Source organism: Polypterus senegalus, chromosome 7 (assembly GCF_016835505.1).
Source record: "Polypterus senegalus isolate Bchr_013 chromosome 7, ASM1683550v1, whole genome shotgun sequence".
NCBI classification, from domain to species: Eukaryota; Metazoa; Chordata; class Cladistia; order Polypteriformes; family Polypteridae; genus Polypterus; species Polypterus senegalus.
The window spans coordinates 19,679,649-19,700,950 of record NC_053160.1 but is presented as its reverse complement, the minus strand read 5'-3'; the positions used below and the strand labels follow the sequence as shown (position 1 = coordinate 19,700,950).

The 21,302-nt window shown below is 41.9% G+C and overlaps 1 protein-coding gene across 2 annotated transcripts in view; it reads left to right on the top strand.

The window, feature by feature from the left end:
- LOC120532376 overlaps positions 1-21,302 on the top strand; it is a 70,879-nt gene that overhangs the window by 37,928 nt on the left and 11,649 nt on the right. The window contains exons 5-6 of one of the 2 annotated variants that reach the window (XM_039758310.1): positions 9,398-9,506; positions 15,145-15,192. In XM_039758310.1, the coding sequence (XP_039614244.1) occupies positions 9,398-9,506; positions 15,145-15,192 (157 nt within the window). The remainder of the gene's footprint in view (positions 1-9,397; positions 9,507-15,144; positions 15,193-21,302) is intronic. The other variant, XM_039758311.1, reaches the window with a different exon arrangement.

The window sequence follows — 21,302 nt, the reverse complement described above, 5'->3', positions numbered from 1 at the left end:
ATATATATATATATATATATATATTGTGAAGGACAGCTGGGTCCCATGCCCAGCAGGGATGCCCCTGCTGCTTATGTTCCGGGGGAGCCGCCATGGGCAGTCCAGTACCTCCCCCGGGACGCTTGGTGGCAGCCTCCCTGGCCGACGGTGATTCCCCAATCACCCGCAGGGCTCCATGGGAGATGGAGTCCTCCACAGCTTGGTGGGGTGGCCGCTAGGGGGGGCTGTCTGCTTCCCACAGCCCGGCTGGACGAGTCTTCAGCCCCACCCAGAAGTGCAATTAGGACCAGGTGATTAATCACCTGGAACGCTTCCGGGTGGGCTATAAAAGGGCCCAGCCACCACCACTCATTATGTGAATTTCCCCTTGGGATTAATAAAGTATCTATCTATCTATCTATCTATCTATCTATCTATCTATCTATCTATCTATCTATCTATATATGTATATCTATATCAATATATATATATATCCTTTGGGGTGCGAGCAGCTGTTGCTGGGGGTACCAGAATTCATCGAGGAAGAAAAATTAAGAACATTATTTGTACAAAATCTTAATTTATTTATCCATTCCTAAATAATTAAATGGGCAAGCTATTTCGTATCAGTGCAATATGCTGCTTGTTAAAACGGATGACTCCCACTCTTACGTGCACTTAGTGCTGCGTGGGTATTATGAACTATCATATCTGTTCAAGTTCTATTTAAATTTTAAATATAAGTAATTTTTATTTGGTTGACAGAAATATGTTTAGTAGGAATGTAAGTTAAATTTAGTCATCATTGCATAATTTTTTCTTCACCATAGAAATTTAAAGACTAAATTCAACTTACATTCCTACCAAAGATATTTCTGGCGACTAAATAGAACCTACTTATATCCAAATTCGAGCTATTGAGCTGTCACCTGCCTCCCTGAATAAGTCAGCGTCGCTTCGCTCTTACTTTTTTACCGTTCATTTAATCATGGCTAGTCGCAGAAAAATTATAACATGGAAGGAGGATTACACTGAGTATGGCTTTACCAAAACAATTATTGATGGTGAATAAAGTATCCATTAATCATAAAGCTTCAACTGGTGATCTGTTTTTCTGCGTTAACCTCATATTTTTTCATACTTCTTCTGAAAGCAAGGGGGTGCGAGGGTAAAATGAATCGGAAGCTGATATATATATATATATATATATATATATATATATATATATATATATATATATATATATATATATATTGAAAATATTGAAATAGTTTTACTGTCAAATAATGCAAACAGTACGCGGCACGTGTTTCGCCCTAATTCTGGGCTCATCAGGCACACACATTACACACTCACTGCACCCCCTCTCGGGAATCGAACCTCGGACGTCAGCACTAGAGAGGCGGCCTCTCATGTTGCACCACGATGTGTAGTTCGTTTATTTGACAGTATGTAGATCGGGGTGTATATATATATATATATTACTTTTGAGAATGCAACGTATAGTTTTGTCCTGGAGGAAAGCAATGTTGCCTCAAATCAATGGCAACCTTTTGTAGGGTCTGTCCCTGAGACTTATTAATTGTCATCGCGAAGCAGAGCCTTACTGGAAATTTGTGGCCTTTCAATTGAAATGGGAGATCAGAGGGTATAACGGTGATGCTATCAATACATTCAGAGTGTGGCGCTCTGCTGTTTTTTTGTGTAGCTGCCTTCACACAGCTTCTCCGCTGCTTTATAAACAAACACCATATAAGGCCATCGTTTCTCCTTGCTTCGCGGTTCTGTACTGTTTTATTGTTCGTTTATTACGATTCTTATAGTTATTGTGTAGCTATTCGAGACTTACTTTACTGTTCAGGTACCCATTTCCTTTATTTAATCCGCGGCGTTATTTTTTGCTCGTTTATTACAATTATATAGATATTTATTGATTCCCTTCTTTAGCTGACTGCCTGCTCATATAAGACGCTCCACTGGTTTTTTGTGAAACAGCCTTTACACAGCTTCTCTGCTGTTTTATAAACGAACGACATATAAAGCATCACCTTGTCAATTGTGTAATGCGTTTTTTGAACAGGTTTGATGCATGGAAGTGATCACTCGTACTGTGTTCAGGCAGTTCACGTGAGCTGCTCTTTTGTGTGATGTTGCGATGTCCACGGCTTTATTTAATGTTAGCTAAGACCCGGCACTTAAAAGTTTCTGGCTGCACTCCGGTTGTAATATGACAAAGCTGTGTGAGCTCACTCTTGAGAATGCAACATATAGTTGTCCAGGAGAAAAGCAATCTTTGGGAGCTCTTCCTTCTTTTCTACGTACTGCGGTCACAGTCAGTTCACGTGATTACGTGGGAGGCGTGATGATGTCACACGCAGCTCCGCCCCACATGACCATCGAGCTAACGTCCATTACAGTATATGGAGAAAAATAGGTTCCAGTTATGACCATTACACGTAGAATTTCGAAATGAAACCTGCCCAACTTTTGTAAGTAAGCTGTAAGGAATGAGCTTGCCAAATTTCAGCCTTCTACCTACACGGGAAGTTGGAGAATTAGTGATGAGTGAGTGAGTCAGTGAGGGCTTTGCCTTTTATTCGTATAATTACCCTACACACACACACACCTTCTTCATCTTATCTGCAACCTTGTGCAAATGCTGATGTGGGGACTGCAATTCCCATCAGCCAGTGCGGTGCTCCAAATGATTTCATCATCACTCACAATGTAACAGCATCAGCAACCCAGCATGTCACCAAAGGGATCAACTGCTTTTTCTTCAGCCATTTTGGAATATCAATTTCATTGTCTCTCTGGAGTACAGCATTTATTTTAGAGCAATATATCTCAACCTTTTTGCCCTTTCGATCCAGTTTTATCTTTTTAAGTTCCTTGACAAGCCACAGACAGCATTTGAAGTGCAGGAGGGAGGGGTGGGGTTTCCACTTCATGAATCACGCGTGATTAGAAGAGCAGCAGGATGGCGGTCCCCTTGGTGAAATGATCGCTTCAGCAGACCCGGGGATGTTGTCATATGTGACATTAAGTCTGAGATAAACGGATTGCACTGCATTTCTTATCAATGAACAGCGTTTTAGAAAAAGCCAACACTTTTGCCCACCTGTATACTGTCATTAAGTTCGCAGTACCAATCATCGATCAGCCTTAAGTGCTTTAAGAAGTTAAAAAACAAAGCAACAAAGAGATTAAAAGTAAAAATAAAAAAAAAACTATAAGTTACCCAATGGAGCCCAGCCATCAGAACACAATGAAGCTCAATTTTTAGTCTATAGCTGATGGAGATGCCGGTTTTCAGAATGGATAAGAACAGGGTGGTGCTTTTGAATTAGTAAAAGTAATTTACTAACTCTGGTTTTTTTTTTTACTAATTTTAGGCATTCAGGCTAATAGAGAGTCAAGAGTTTTAACAGTTTTTACCACTGAGTGAATCAACTTTAATTAATCTTTGTAACATTAACAAGTACCACTATTGGTGCTGTCCTTTAATGCGGAGTTCTGCTGCAACCTCGTTCACACCAACACCACCAAGGACTATTTGAAACAACTTAACATGCAAATGCAAATATTGTATGGTTATGTAGTACTTCTGATGCATCCGATTGGCACTGTAAGTGAGGCCATTTATTTTTTGAAATTTTGCGGGCAAAGCCGAGTAACACAGCAAGTTGAAAATACGACTCTTCACCAGTGAATGAGGTCAAGAGGAGGATCTTTAATTCAAAAAGTCAATCCTGTAAGACTAGGGTTGTGCAGCATTTGCACTATTGTCTTGTATTATTATTATTATTATTATTACATGTATTATTATTATTATTATTATTACTAGGGGGCTTTGCCACCTGCTCGCATTGCTTGCCAGCCTCCATGTTTGGTTTTCTGGATACACACTTTTAAGATTTTGTTTTTCTTTGAATTGTTGCTATTTCATTAGTTTAATTTTTATTTCAGAACTTCTGTAAAAACAATATTTGGAATTTTTTGCGTCCCAATATGCTGAATCTTTTAAATGAGGTCCGTGAGACGTGTGTTTAATGACTTTTGTGGAAACTGAATGTTCTCTTCGTTCCCTTGTACTAATTCATGTCTGAGAAGTAGGCTTTACCTAACCTTGTAAAAGCATGCTTTGTTTTAGCAAACAGAAAAATATTTGTGCAAAGGACTCAAGGTCTGAGCATTCCACACATGAGTCTGCCTTATCACGTTGTCCCTTAGCTTACATCTGAACGCCATAACAAAAGGAGCCAAGAAATCAAGCTTTACAAGGGACGTTAGAGGGGCTCAAGGACTGTGTATAATAAATATGGTGACTGTTGCATTTTTTCTTGATATTAAATCACGCATTCTAGGGGTATAAAACGGGACCCCACCCAACAGACGGGGTTCAGAAGAGCCCTGACGCTGTCATCTATATTTGATTGTCTGCTTTTCTGAAACTCTTCTCACTGTGACTCTGAAAAATAAAGCTGCTTTATAACCACACCTGCTGTCTGGTTTGAGTTTTCGCCCACACTTTGTACCATAATTCAGGATAGGTTTCTTTGTTTGGAGTTTCAGCACAGATAAAACGATCGACATCATCAGCATTTAATAATTTTTTTTGAAAAGTAACCAATAAATGCATGTGAGTTAAACCCCGTTTTTGAAATTCTCTAACTTAAACTTCAAAGCCTTACAATATTTACATACTTCTGACATATCACCTATGTCCATATATTCGATCTCTATTCGCCTTTTCGTTATTTCTCCGAGTAATAAATTCTCTTTGTTTGTACTAATGCAATCTTTACTTTCTTTTGTTTGACACTTTCATTTTCTTCTGCTTTCATATTCTGTATCTTGCTCTGCATGTGTATCGCACCTACGTTTTTTTTTTTTTTGAGTCTTTTGAATTCCAGTTTTCATTATCTCTAGCCTGCTCTGCATGTGTTTGGCCCCCTTATTTTTTAACCTCTTTATAACGTTTTACTTTGCTTTCTACTCTTTGTCTTTTATTTCTGACCTCGCTTTGTCCTGCTTTTTTTCAATGACCCCTGGTCCGTGGTGATTGTTTTACCTTTTTTTGAATAATAATTTCCATTTGTTTGCGCTCCTGCGATCTTTACTTTCTTTTTTTTTTGATACTTTCTCATTTTCCTGCTTTCATATTCTTTACCTTTCTCCGCATTTGTATTACGGCAACTTTTTTTTGAGCCTTTCGAATTCCACTGCTTTCATAATCTCTAACCTGCTCTGCATGTGTTGTGGAAGTTGACACGTTCATGTCACCCACAAACACGTTTATTTACAATAAATATGTGCACCACAAACCCCCAAAGTCCTGGCCACACAATGCCTCCCTTTCTTCAGGCCGCCTCCTTGCCTTCTCCAGCTCAGTCCTCTCCGCTCCCGACTCTCGCTCTCGACTGAAGGGAGGCGGCCCCTTAAATAGGAACCCGGATGGGCTCCAGCTGCTTCCCAGCACTTCTCCGCAGACATGCCCCAGTGTGGCGGAAGTGCCGGCTGCGCACCTGGAAGCCCTCCGGGTGTCCCCTGTCTTCTTCCCCACAGCACTTCCTGGTGTGGCGGAAGTGCTGGGCTCCAGGGTTGTTCAGGCACCGGGGCGCATAACATAACATAACCAGGACGGTTGCCCCCTCGTGGTCTGGAGGAGGTACAAGCTCCAGCCCTGGCCGGATGCCACAGTGTATAGCACCAACGTTTTTGAACGTCTTTATGAAGTTCTACTTTGTCTTTTAATTCTGTGTCCGATTGGACGTGCTTTTTTTCAATTCTACCTTATTTTCTGAATTTGCACCTTGATTATTCTTTTTCTTTTTTGCAATTTTTTCTCTACAAATGCTTCTTAGTCTCCTTTCTTCGCGCTGCTCTTTCTTCTTCGCTTAGTCGTCGACATTTCATCTATAACGTATTGTCCTTCTATGTTTTATATGCACTGAGAGCCCTGGATCTGTGTCTGCTGAAAGCCTTTACACGACTGAGTGTTTTGCTGCCCGAGGTCTTATTTGATATTGGTTGTAAGTACAGCATGTCTTGCAAGAATCTCATGTTCTACGTCCCTGTGAAACGTCCCAGTCCTGGGACAATCTCTTGACACAATGTCTCATGTTTAAGGTACCCGTGAGACGCTCCGTGGCCAATGTCTTTCATCTCACGGGTCTTTTAAGTGTTTTCCGTTATCTTTACGTGAAGATCACGTCTCATCTCCCTAGACTTTCTCTCCGAGGATTTTTTTTTTATAATAGAGAGATTTTATCAGAACCTTTTTATCTATGCAGTGCCTGAATTGTTTTTTCTCTGCCATCACTACAAATTGCATGGGATAATTAACATATGAAAAGTATCATTTTTGGGTGAGGTATTCCTTTAAATTTTTTAATTGAACCCAGATCTATAGGCAGAGAAGGGTATGGCGTATACATAATGTCTTTATTATTGGGTGAGTGTTGTGAAAATGGAGGCGTTGTCGTTACTTCCAAAGGTGAAGGAAAGAAATCTGGCTGAATTAGATGGAGGCAAAGTGAATATTTCAGCTCAGTGCAGAATACTTTAAAAGATAGATAGATGATACTCTATTTGTCCCCACAGAGAAATTTGGCCTTTCACAGAAGCTCTTTAAAAAAATAAATACATAAATAGATAGATTATATATATAGAAGAGCACATTTGCTCTGCACCCTCCATGTGTTCTAAATTTGCCGTTGCAATTCCACACTTCATACTCATTCAACACAAATGAAAGTATAGAGTGGTGAACAAAAAACAGATTTCAACTTTGATCTTAATTGAAATATTTAGTTGTTCTTAAAAGTTTTTCATTCTGATGCTTTAATCAATTTTAATACAGACTGTTCAACAGAAGGATAAGAAGAATAACAAAAAAATATTTTATTTAAGGTCAAAATTTAGTTTTTAAATATTGGATTTTTTTTCTTAGTCTGATCCCATTTTTATAAAATTGAAAACTGTTTACGGTCTTACCTTTATTTGTAAATGAAGTCCAAGTGCTTGTCCTTCTCCACAAAAGTCTCCATCACTCCATCCACCTTATTTTCCTTTAGTTTTAAAAATCTTAATCTTCCATTCTAGCAGTCAGTCGGAACAAAAGATAAATATAAACAGATCGCTGCAGTGCACTTGACTTTCTGATATCACTAACTTATTGGCGCCCAGAGCCTCTGCATAGAAGAACAGCAGCAACAAGCACCTGTTGGGCTCACATGTGTCCCCTTCAGTGCGGCACGATACTGTCTGCCTCACCTTGTGCTTTTTCACTGCGGTTTTATATCTGATCAGCCAGCCTAAATATGTCACACACATTCATTAAAGGTATTAGCCAGACTGTGGAAAGTCAGGGTGTATAATAAACGTGTCTGCAAACATTACACTGGCGACATACAGAGAGACAGCAACAGTCTCGCGCCAATTTCAGGCATCATCCCAGTGTGTGAGGGAGAGCGCAGTCTGAGGCGAGGAGAAGCTCGTCGGTGCTGCATCTAACGTTTCTCTCCTGTATTTGAACAAGAAATGCACAAATTCAGCGATTTTGACTATAAAAATAATCAAAATTATTGGAATCATACAGAAAGTGAATGTACAGTATAGCACAGACCAGTGGACAAACGTATTTTATGTTATCATAATTAGTTTTTTTTACTTTTCATGATGACAGGTGAAGCTCTGCCTCCCTCCCCTGATCACATGTCCCTGCATGAAGTGCAGTCCTGGTGCCAGAGAAGTGCTGGACTTCCACTAAGTTCTGATCCAGCTGGTCCTGCACTGAAACTCAGAGACTCTTTTCTTCTTCTCTAACGCTACATTTGCTTTTATTACCATCTGCACTGCAATTAAAGTATTTCTACATGTTACTTTCTTGCTTTCTACCCACAAACATCTGTGCAAAACTCGCCACCGTCAACCAAAAATGCTAACTGCTTCAACCCAACAAGCCAAATGTGCTCAACAAACAAACAACGGTCGACGTGACTCTAGTAAGCCCAAGGTACAAGATCACTGCATCGTGAAAAGCGCAACATAACTGAACGCTCAGGGCGACCTAAAAACAAGCCCTCTGCACGACTTAACCGGATTGAACGATAATGCTATTTCTGTTTTTTTTTCGTTTTGACTCAATTTTCATTCTTCTTTTAGTTCGTTCACATATCACAAATTTTTATTTTTATTTAGTTTTAGTTTTTCTATTTACTTAATTTCAGTTCTTGTTCTTGTAAAACGAAAAACAATATTTTTAGTTCTAGTTCTCGGTTTTGTAATGAAAATATCACTGGGGTATGCCCACTAGTATGCCCTCAGAGTTTTCAACTGAAAAATAAGTCATAGTATACATACCAATCAGCCACAGCATTAAAACCATCTGCCTAATATGTGTAGGTCCTCCTCATGCCACCAAAACAGCTCTGACACATCGAGGCATGGACCCCACAAGACCTCTGAAATTGTATGTAACACCAAGACATTAGCAAAAGATCCTTTGCCTTGTAAGTTGCGAGGTGGGGTCTCCATGGATCCGACTTGTTTTTCCAGCACAACCCAGAGACGCCTGATCAGATTGAGATCTGGGGAATTTGGAGGCCAAGTCAACACCTTGACTTCTTTGTTACATTCCTCAAAACATTCCTAAAAGAGTTTTGCAGTGTGGCAGGAGGCAGTATTCTGAATGACACAGGCCATTGCCATCAGGGAACACTGTTGTCATGACAGAGCGTACATGTTCTATGAGTCTTTAAGAAGGTGGTGATGTGTTAACATCCACATGAATGACAGGATTCAAGGTTTCCCTACAGAACATTGCCCAGAGTATCACATTGCCTCTGCTGGCTTGCCTTCTTTCCATAGTGGATTTTGCTGCCATCTGTTCCGCAGTGACGACACACACGCACCCAGCCATCCACATGATCTAAAAGAAATCCAGGCCACCTTCTTCCATTGCCTCATAGTCCAGTTGTGATGCTCAAGTGTACATTGTAGGTGCTTTCAACAATGGACAGTGGTCAGCATGGGCAGTTTGACCAGTCTGTGGCTACCCAGCCCACTATTCAACAAGCTGCAATGCATTGTGACACCTTTCTCTCATGGCCAGCATTACGTTTTTAAGCAATTTGTGCTGCAGTAACTCTTCTGTGGGATATAACCAGACGGGCTAGAGTTCACTCCCCACATGCATCACTGACCCTTGGGTGCCCATGACTCTATTGCCAGTTCACTAGTTGTGTTTCATCAGACCACTTTCATTGGGTACTGACCACTACATACCAGGAACACCCACAAGACCTTTCATTTTGCAGATACTCATTTGCTTCATGTCAGTGGTTTAATGTTGGGGCTGAGCAGTGTATACAGACGCAGATAAACTTGAACTTCAATACTATGATCTGTTTAGGTGTCAACAGCATTTTCAGTGAATTATGAGCATAAACTCACTGTGGAAGAAGGAACGATCTTGGCTTTCAGAGTTTATGAACTTAACATCCAGCATGATGGAACCCTGAGTAAGTATGTGTAACTTTCAAAAGTTTGTTTTTAAAGTGATACTAATAGCAAAATTGAAGTAAAAGCAGAAACATTTATAGCAGATTGTAAATATTTAATGTAGCCTTCCAAACTCCAACAGGCTTTGGTTTACCCCTCAGTAATTGACAAATGGTTGAATATACTGTAGGCACGTGTTTTAGGAAATGTTCTGTAATTTTCGTGTTTTTCTTTCATTTACATTCATTCACCATTTTGGAAGCTGACGTGATAAATGACAATCCATTTTATATTCCCTTTTGATGCTTTTTCCCAGACCTGAAGTTCTAGTCCATTGAAGGTGCCAAACATACATGCCAGCACAATTTTGTGTTGCCAATCAGCCCTCCATCATGCTTCTGAACTGTGAGACAGAATTACAGTTAAAACATTCAGGAGCTGCACAAAAGGCAGAACAGCTGACATTCATGTATTATACAGTTGAATAAATGGCAACATTGTCTTCTGTGCCATCTTGACCAACATAAATTTTATACATTTCTGTTAGAAATGCCAGCATGTACTCTCATCTCGTTCAATTAACTTTGGATCAGCGCACAACATATGATGTGTGTCAGCTTTAATAACACTGAAAACATCGACTTTTGCAGCATTTTTATTTTTTTCCTCATCCAAAATGGCTAAGTGATTCTGATATTTATATTACAGGATATTTTCATCTGTGTCTGTACTGTATATTTTGAATATTATTTTGATTTTTTGTTTTTCTGTTATCCTGTTTATTCGCCTTTTTAAGTCTGCTATTTACCATTTCAACTTCTTGTTTTTCCTGCTCTTTACAAGCTAACCTTAACTTTAGACAGACACTCAGATCTGTCCACATCTGGTCTAAGAAGAGAAGCCAAATCTTGAAATTCTTGATCTTGATCTTCCATCCCATCCATCCTCTTCGGCAGCAGCTTAAGCAGAGATGCCCAGACTTTCCTCTCCCGGCCACTTCTTCTAGCTCTTCCGGGGGAATCCAGAGGCATTTCCAGGCCAGCCGGGACACATAGCCCCTCCAGTGTGTCCTGGGTCTTCCTGGGTTGGACGTGCCCGGAACACCTCACCAGGGAGGCGTCCAGGAGGCATCCTGATCAGATGCCCGAGCCACCTCATCTGACTCCTCTCAATGCGGAGGAGCAGCGGCTCTACTCTGAGCCCCTCCCGGATGACTGAGCTTCTCACCCTATCTTTAAGGGAAAGCCCAGACACCCTGCGGAGGAAACTCATTTCAGCCGCTTGTATTCGCGATCTCGTTCTTTCATCACTACCCATAGCTCATGACCATAGGTGAGGGTAGGAGCGTAGATCGACTGGTAAATTGAGATTTTTGCCTTACGGCTCAGCTCCTTTTTCACCATGACAGACCGATGCAGAGCCCGCATCACTGCGGATGCCGCACCGATCCACCTGTCGATCTCACGCTCCATTCTTCCCTCACTCGTGAACAAGACCCCTTAGATACTTGAATTCCTCCACTTGGGGCAGGATCTCTCCCAACCCTGAGAGGGCACTCCACCCTTTTCCGGCTGAGGACCATGGTCTCGGATTTGGAGGTGCTGATTCTCATCCCAGCCGCTTCACACTCAGCTGTGAACCGATCCAGAGAGAGCTGAAGATCACGGCCTGATGAAGCAAACAGGACAACATCATCTGCAAAAAGCAGTGACCCAATCCTGAGTCCACCAAACTGGACCCCTTCAACACCCTGGCTGCGCCTAGAAATTCTGTCCATAAAAGTTATGAACAGAATCGGTGACAAAGGGCAGCCCTGGCGGAGTCCAACTCTCACTGGAAACGGGTTTGACTTACTGCTGGCAATGCGGACCAAGCTCTGACACCGGTTGTACAGGGACCGAACAGCTCTTATCAGGGGGTCCGGTACCCCATACTCTCGGAGCACCCCCCACAGGATTCCCCGAGGGACACGGTCGAACGCCTTTTCCAAGTCCACAAAACACATGTAGACTGGTTGGGCAAACTCCCATGCACCCTCCAGGACCTGCTAAGGGTGTAGAGCTGGTCCACTGTTCGCGACCAGGACTAAAACCACACTGTCCCTCCTGAATCCGAGGTTCGACTATCTAATGGACCTTCCTCTCCAGAACCCCCGGATAGACTTTTCCAGGGAGGCTGAGGAGTGTGATCCCTCTGTAGTTGGAACACACCCTCCGGTCCCCCTTTTTAAAGAGGGGACCACCACCCCGGTCTGCCAATCCAGAGGCACTGTCCCTGATGTCCATGCGATGTTGCAGAGACGTGTCAACCAAGACAGTCCTACAACATCCAGAGCCTTAAGGAACTCCGGGCGTATCTCATCCACCCCCGGGGCCCTGCCACCAAGGAGTTTTTTGACCACCTCGGTGACTTCAGTCCCAGAGATGGGAGAGCCCACCTCAGAGTCCCCAGGCTCTGCTTCCTCATTGGAAGGCATATTGGTGGGATTGAGGAGGTCTTCGAAGTACTCCCCCCACCGACCCACAACTTCCTGAGTCGAGGTCAAAAATGCACCATCCCCACCATATACAGTGTTGACACTGCACTGCTTCCCCCTCCTGAGACACCAGATGGTGGACCAGAATCTCCTCGAAGCCGTCCGAAAGTCGTTCTCCATGGCCTCCCCAAACTCCTCCCATGCCCAAGTTTTTGCCTCAGCAACCACTGAAGCCGCATTCCGCTTGGCCTGCCGGTACCTATCAGCTGCCTCCAGAGACCCACAGGACAAAAGGTCCTATAGGACTCCTTCTTCAGCTTGACAGCATCCCTCACCGCCGGTGTCCACCAACGAGTTCGGGGATTGCCGCCACGACAGGCACCGATCACCTTACGGCCACAGCTCCGGTCAGCCGCCACAACAATAGAGGCATGGAACATGGCCCATTCAGACTCAATGTCCTCCACCTCCCTCGGGATGTGGTCGAAGTTCTGCCGGAGGTGGGGGTTGAAGCTACTTCTGTCAGGGGACTCTGCCAGACGTTCCCACGAGACCCTCACAACACGTTTGGGCCTACCAGGTCTGACCGGCATCTTCCCCACCAAAGAAGCCAACTCACCACCAGGTGGTGATCAGTTGACAGCTCCGCCCATCTCTTCACCCGAGTGTCCAAGACATGTGGCCGCAAATCCGACGACACGACCACAAAGTCGATCATCGAACTGAGGCCTTGGGTGTCCTGGTGCCAAGTGCACATATAAACACCCCTATGCTTGAACATGGTGTTCGTTATGGACAATCCGTGACAAGCACAGAAGTCCAACAACAAGACACCGCTCGGGTTCAGATTGGAGGAGCCATTCCTCCCAATCATGCCCTTCCAGGTCTCATTGTCATTGCCCATGTGAGCACTGAAGTCTCCCAGTAGAACGACGGAGTCCCCATAAGGTATGCCCTCTAGCACCCCCTCCAGAGACTCCAAAAAGGGTGGGTACTCCAAACTGCTGTTTGGCTCATATGCGCAAACAACAGTTAGGACCCGCCCCCCCAAAGGTGGAGTGAGGATACCCTCTCATCCACCGGGGTAAACCCCAATGAACAAGTTCCAAGTCGGGGAGCAATAAGTATGCCTCTCACCGGGGGCAACTCGAGAGTGGTAGAGAGTCCAGCCCCTCTCAAGGAGATTGGTTCCAGAGTCCAAGCTGTGTGTGGAGGTGAGCCCAACTATATCTAGCCGGTACCTCTCTACCTCGCGCACTAGCTCAGGCTCCTTCCCCTTCAGAGAGGTGACATTCCACGTCCCAAGAGCCAGTTTCTGTAGCCGAGGATCGAACCGCCAAGGTCCCTGCCCTCAGCCACCACCCAACTCACACTGCACCCAACCTCCTTGGCCCCTCCCATAGGTGGTGAGCCGATGGGATCTTGATGTTTATTTTTTTTACTCAGTATAGCATTTCTTTGGAATCTGTTTGAGATGCAAGTCACCTCCTTATATTTTACAGCTGGACATTGTAAGACAGTAGTCATGAGACGGCTGGTTGATGTTAATTCACCGACAGTTCTGAATAGTCAGAACATGAATGACACCTGATTTTTAAAAACTTAAAATACTGTTCAGCAGTAATTGATCAATATTTCTGTAATCATATCAGCACTAAGGGGCAGGCAGATGGATCTTACACATGCTTGATTGCATTAGCAAAGCATAACATCCACAAGTATAAGGAATACAATCACATGTATTACACTGCAAAACTTTTAAAATGTGGCTGCATTACCACATCTGGTTGACCAAATTTTTAAACTTGTGAATAGTGTAATTTTATTGATGTTGCCTTAAATTATTATTTTTGGTATTTCAGGGTTTTTCCAAACTGTAAGTTCAAAGAACTCTGTTTGCAGATAAGCAAATGCAGGTATTTGCAGACCTTTGTCAAACAATCTGGAGGTTAACAGAGTAAAAAGAGTTGGTATGGAAGAAATAAATTGGATATTTAATAAAGAAAGAAATCTTGTCCTCAATCACGCCCTCTTTGAGTCGGGAACCAGGCAGGAGCAGACTTGTTCACTGGGTCCTTTAGTTTTACTTCAAAGAAGGAGCACCTCCTTATAGCAAAGCCAATCAGAGTATCTCCCCAAACAAAGTGATTGATATATTTTTATATTTTAGAGTGGCTACATGAGGTGAGCTGATTCATGATTATACAGCTTTAACATATGAAATAATTGGTTAATGTATTGCTTACACCATTTATGACCTTACATTCTCCAGCATATGTGACTTAAAGTTACCGTATTTCAAAGTTTCATCAGTTCCTTTTTTTAGAATGGATCCTTTACTTATTTTATCTTAGCAGGTTATCCACACCCAGCTCAGTCTGTGCCCTTTTTCATTTTACACAACAGCTAGCTTGCAAAATCTTATCTTGCTTGCCCAGGCAGCTTAGTCATCCTAACTGATTGTCCTTCTAATTATATTGATTAATACCGTGTAACTTAAAGCATATAAAAATAATTCCAAATTGGGGAACCAGTTAAAGCCCTTCTTGCTGTGTGTCTCTACTTTCTTTTTCTTTTGGTTTTAATCACAAAGTGGGGTACAGTATACCAGGGTCATTGAAGAAGCTACATTTGCCATGTGTAATTGAGTGTACCCTGCAATAGACTGGCATCCTGCCCAGGTTTGGTTTCTGTTCTGAGATGCATCTAACTCTGCTGGCATAAGCTCTGCCTTCTGTGACCCTGAACTGTATATGTGTGATAGAAAAAGGACTGCTGGGCAATCTCAAGCCTCAATCTTTATTATACTTTATTTTAAGTCAAATATTTAACCAAGGTGTGATTATGTAAACTTGAATTTAAAAGCCACTCCTTGCTTTTTACACCTAGCAGCCTCATAGGTATAAAATTTCAGTGATTAAAAATGCACAATGTATAAGTGTGTGTGTGTGTGTGTGTGTATTTATATACTGTATAATATCCATCCATCTATTATCCAACCCGCTATATCCTAACACAGGGTCACGGGGGTCTGCTGGAGCCAATCCCAGCCAACACAGGGTGCAAGGCAGGAACAAATCACGGGCAGTATATACTGTATAATATTGTGTATGTATATGGTTTCCTTGAATTGAGTAAAGTACAGTACAACAGTATATATTTTTTTTTTGTTTTCATTGCAGATTCCATTGGGTCACCTACCAAAAAAAAATGCATTTTTGTCAATGATGGTAATTTTATTATTCATTTATTTCTTTTGTTCTTTTGTCTGCTTAGTCAATTTGCAATATACTTTATTTTTTATAATCAACACTTTTTCAGCATATACAGTACAGTAGTACCTCATTTAATGCAGCAGATGATTTCTAGAACTGTAGTATATTATAACTCACTTTGTTATCGGAGGTAGAAGAAATACGGATATGTATAACAATGACCAGGGGTGGATAGGGTTTTGCATTGTTGTTTTTATGGGCAACATTAACATCTCCTTCTTCAGCTCCCGAGGAACAATACCAACACCACTGTGATTCTTCTGAGCTCCCTCTATGTGACCCCATATGTTCTTATTGGCCTCGTCTACAGCCTGCACTTTCATTGGACCGAGTCCACCTTGTATCTCGAGTAGGAAAACTATCTGTAATCACAACTTCCAGCTCCATGAGCCAATCGAAGTCAGGATCCTTAGGGGAACGCATTGGTAGCCTTGTGCCAAGGCCAATTGATTTTAGCAGAGGAAACCCAGGTGAATGCTCTCTCTCCTTGCCACCTCTTCCAGGCTCTTTGCTGGCCCCTATCATGGCTGGGTGCTAACCCCAATGATTCTACTATGTCGCATTTCTTTTGTCCAAGTTATATTTAAGTTTAAATTGCATTTTAGTTTCTAAAGACATTGCTGTACAATTTTGTGATACTTGGTATAGTGGGTCAGTGGCTTAGAAGAAAAGGCCAGTTTTAAATAAACAATCGCCGCACTTGCGGCATAAAGAGGGGGCATGGTAGTGTGGCCGGAGCGCTCCTCTCACGCGACGTGGTGTTGGCGTTTCCTCACTTAAGTGCACAGGTGAGGAATCGTCCATATCCGTAATTAATGCCAGGAGCTGCTAATCGCCCGTGCCACGTCCCCATTATAAACAGGAGAAGTGCAAGTGTGGAGAAAGAAAAAAAAGATCTAAAAAACGGAGGATAGAGGAGGAAGAAAGGGAAGCTGGAAGCTGAGAGCCGGTGTGAGTGAGTGAGCAGAGCGAGAGCCGGCTCGCTGTAAGAAGAACAGGCAGCTGGGAGAAGTGAGCCCTAGTGGGGTGTTTAGCCAGCACCCGGGGCAGACGGATTGGGTCACTCCTGCTGAGTTTTGCAGAGGAGCAGGCGTGACCACAATCAAGGACGGCTTGCCGCGTAAGACCGGGAAGACAGCGGGAGTCGGACATTTGGGATTGGAACCCCAGCGTGAGCGCCCAGGCCATTGGTGGAACTCAAGTCTCGATCCGGGAAAGTTGCCGTACGAAGCCAGAGGACAGAAGGCAACTGGACGTGGAGAAGGTCAGCTGTAGGTAGGGCGACTCCCCTGGTGCAGAGCCCGGATGGGAGAAGCAGGGGAGCGGCCAGCTAAGGAAGGCACTGGGATTTGTTTTCAAAGGATTGCTTCCAGCAATTGTTTTAACTTCATTTTTGTGGATTTATTTATTGCATTTTAACTGTTTTTAATGGATTATTTATTTAATGAAGTATGGAGCACAGCAGTTTATTTGGACACTTTTGTTTTTGGTCTTGTGTGTTTTTTTAAATAAACGCACTTCTGCACTTTGCACCATTCCCCTTGCTTTCGTTTAGTGTCCTCATCGTCCAGCTCATCCTGTTACATTACCAACGGTGTCAGGTTCAAGAGGCTCCCTAAAGTGAAGTGGGAAACATGGAGTAGAACCCACATCGTCACAGACATACTGGAAAAGTTATTTATTACTTAAAAAAAATTAAAATAATTACAGTATGAAACGGTCACATTCTTTGGTGTGCATGATATCAACGATAGGCAAGTATTCCATGTAGGGTGATTGCACAATGACTTCCACAGCACTCTAGCCGGCAGGTTCTTGAGCTTGCACATGAGCTGCAGCGTGTTTCATGCTGATTTTGTTATAAAACAGACTTGCATGTCACCTTATGTCGTCTTTAATCAAAGTTTAAGTTTCTTGCCATGTGCACAGTGAGACTCTTCTTTGAATATCTCCTAAAGTATTGTAACAATATTACAATACAAAGAACAGATTGTGAATGCAGTACCTTACATTAAATATCACACTAGGTTCATTCGGATTATTCATGTTATCACACTTTCGCTTATGAGCCATGCACACTATAAAATAATTGCAAATATGAAACGAATCACGACTTAAAGCATAAATGTGGAAACATGAACATCATTGAAAATTTGCAAACAATACTTACCTGATGAAGGTTACACAGCCAATATGTTGCATCCTTAACTTTCTTTTCGTTTACAAAGTGTGGAATAATCTTTACTTCTATTTCCTTAAATGAAACACAACCCAATTTAATTTTATGTTACTTAAACCATGTAGTTTGAAATTATGGCCAAGAAAATTTTTATTCTCATGTTTCTGTTAGAAAAGGCATATGTGATGGTAGCACTGAACAGCAGCAAATGTTATCAAAAATATCTATGAATAAAACCTCACGTTACTTGGGTCGCATAATTCATGCGTCAAGCCATCCAGTTGTATGCTTACAACGTTCAAAACATGTATTTTTTTCTAAAATATTGTTAAATTGATAACGCCAGAAAATGAAAGTTAGCTACAAACAAGAAGCCCTTTTACACTTGGCTTGCGCTTTTGAAATTTAAGACAATGCTGTCTTCTTCATTCATTGGTCAAAGGTCCTGACTTTAAGCAAGAAATACTTACTATATATGTATTGTGGGCATTAGGATTGTCCCTATACGCAAATAACTAACACATAATCCAAAGTAACAACAGAAAAGTATTTTATATTAGACAAAGAAACAGTTACAGCAAGGAAGTAAAAGGGTAATACAGCAAAGTCTCAGCCTTCAAGGCCACATATTCACTACCATAAACATTCGTCATCTCACCTTCTTTCCAAATTATTCTCCTTGGCTTCTCTGGCCTTCGTTTCTTCCTCTTCCTTGCTGCCTTCCCACTTCAAGCTCATAGGCCTGAAGGACTTTTAAACCTGGGTCCAGTGCTGTATTCTATTTACCTTAAAAGTCGGAGCTGGGAATGACGTCACACATAAATTGATCGCTTTCCAGTAAAACAGTTGGAAAACCAATATGGGCGCCTCCAGGAAAACCAATGTTGTGCTTGCAATACCAGTTGATATCAATATGCATTATGTAGCATTTTGAGCATCCAAACACCAGAGTAACATGTCCGTAGATAGAAGATGAACATTACTGTGTCTACAACTGATTCAGTGAGACAGAGGTGGTAATAAACAGTATACAGTAACACTACAGCTTTCACTTGATGTTATTGCACAGTGCAGCCATCTTGGATTTTAAGGTCAGGGTTGATGCAAACTCTCCCAACTTTCTGAGGAATAAATCTGACTTCGGCGGGCATTCCAGTTGAAAATGTTCACTTCCCACTTCAAATGGAACGCAGCACAACATTAAATCCTTGTAGCCCATATCAAGCACTTCCAGGTTACCCAGTGACCAGCCAAAGTCCTGGTATTGTATAGGCCTGAGTCCCCCAAACAGCTGTCCTCCCTCAGTACCAAGATGGGAGAGCAGCATAGTGACCTCCAGTGGTTTTGGTATTAGAAACAACATTAATAAGCCCATTTTCACACAATTTCTCAGAGTATATATTTATATACAGTGGATTCAAAAGGTATTCAGATCCCTTCACATTCTGCACACTGTGTCAGTCAGTCAGTCCAACTCGCTATATCCTAACACAGGGTCACAGGTGTCTGCTGGAGCCAGTCCCAGCCAACACAGGGCACAAGATGGGAATAAATCCCCGGGCAGGGTGCCAGCCCACCGCAGACTTTATTGTGTTGTAGATTTAATTTAAGATTTACATTGGGTGTGCCGAGGATGGACAGGATTAGAAATGAGTACATTAGAGGGTCAGCTCAGGTTTGACAGTTGGGAGACAAAGTAAGAGAGGCGAGATTGCACTGGTTTGGACATGTGCAGAGGAGAGATGCTGGGTATATTGGGAGAAGGATGGTAAGGACAGAGCTGCCAGGTAAGAGGAAAAGAGGAAGGCCTAAGAGAAGGTTTGAGGATGTGGTGAGAGAGGACATGAAGGTGATGGGGGTAACAGAACAAGATGACGAGGAGAAGAAGAGATGGAAGAAGATGATCCACTGTGGCGACCCCTAATGGGAGCAGCCAAAAGAAGAAGAAGAAGAATTAATTTAAATGAATAAATTTGCCATTTTTGACCATCAATCTGCACTCAATAACCCCGTGTTTCTCAACCTTTAAGTATTTGCGACCCGAGTTTTCATAACAGTTTTAATCGCCGTCCCCCTAACGTTTTTTAGTGAAAGGAGCCCACTAATACCAATTTGTTCTCTTTTAATTAATGATATATCATAGATGCATATTTTATTATACCTACTTAACTTTTACCGACATTTATCTAACTCTATATTTATTTTTCAAGTATCAGAATGTAGTTTAAGTTAATTTCTTTTGGTTTCAATAGATGTATTTTTCATATTTTTGATTCTTGTTTTCTTTTTTTCAAATCTTCGTGCCCCACTGTTTGTTACTTTGCAATTCCCGGGGCCCACCCCACAGCTTGAGAACTACTGCAATAACCCATAATGACAAAGTGAAAACATGTTTTCAGAAAGGTTTGCAAATTTTTTAAAACTCTAAAACTAAAATCTCTCATTTATATAAGTATCCGGCCCCTAATTCAGTACTTTGTAGACGCCCCTTTGGCACCAAATGAAAAATGTAAGAATCTAAACGTTCCAAAGCGTAATTCACAGAACACATACAGAACTTGCAATGCCCGTATTTCTTGCGCATTCAAAGATCTGTCACCCTTATTTACTAACTAGCGACTGGGAGCCCGATCGAATCGGGCTACAAATTCTATGTTTGTGAAATCCATACTTTCTCTGCAAAGAATTGTTTGTTTTTTAAGTCCTTGAAATGATTTTGTTCTCATGGCACTGATTTGTACTTAAAATAGACCTTTTCGACCGATGTAATGAAGAGCTTCCTGTTTCAACGGGGCTGCGAGACGTGAACTCAGCTCTTCGGTGCACCTCATTTGATTTTTTCCAGCAAACAAATTTTCAAAACAAACCGTATTTTACGACTCTAATCAGAGTCGGAGTAATAATTATTTTAGCGTGGTCATTTTAGATCTGAGATCGGCTAAAATTTAAACAATGACCATTGTTATAACTCAGCCATCATTTCTCAGTAATGACCAATAGATGTCAGAAGGATGGATGCCAAAACCGAACTGCCCAAAGATAGATTTTCACATACTAAGCAAATGGCGATACGTTCTAAATTACTTACGGTTCCGGAGCTGTCGAAGGGTTTAAGTCAGTTGACGATGTTAGTCCTGGAAAGTACACCCCACCAAACCAATGTTACAAAAACCAACCAAACTTACTGTTATCTGCTCGAACCAACACCGACTTACTATACTCGGCCGTCCAGTGGCATCACTGAAGCATTCGAACATTCTTAGCCAATCATGCAATACTGCGTCCGCATGTGCCACGTTATGTTCTAACTACAGAGGCAGAGTCCCATTGAATGCTTCTAACTTGTATTGAGTCGAGGTATTGACTCGAACACCATACATACGGGGTATTGACGTGAACACCATACATATTGATAGTAAGAAATTATATATAAGGATATTTAGGGGTCTGTACTCCTACACCACCCCAAATGTTTTGTGATTGAATTATGGTCCACTGCCATAAACATGTGGAGGAGCATCCAGCCACAGGTAATTACCACACACGCCTTCCATGGTATGTACTGATGAATGAAACAGCCAAGTTTTGATTTGTAAAGTTTTATTAAAGTTACAATAACATTTGTTTCGTAGGCAATTTCACAATTGCAGGATCTGAAACTCACTAAAAAGTGTTTTTTGAAGGTTTTAAAGTTGTAGGTGGAAAGCAAGAAGTATTGCTCCCTAAAGCCTCTTTTAGGGTCTCAAAAATCTCACAGTAAAAATATGAACTTTTATAAGCTATTTGTACGGTATGTACAGTACAAATAACATGAGCTCAATAAGAGTTGAGGAGAGAGAGATATGTTAGGTCTGCTAGCGGTAAGCAAGTCTACTGTACCGAGATC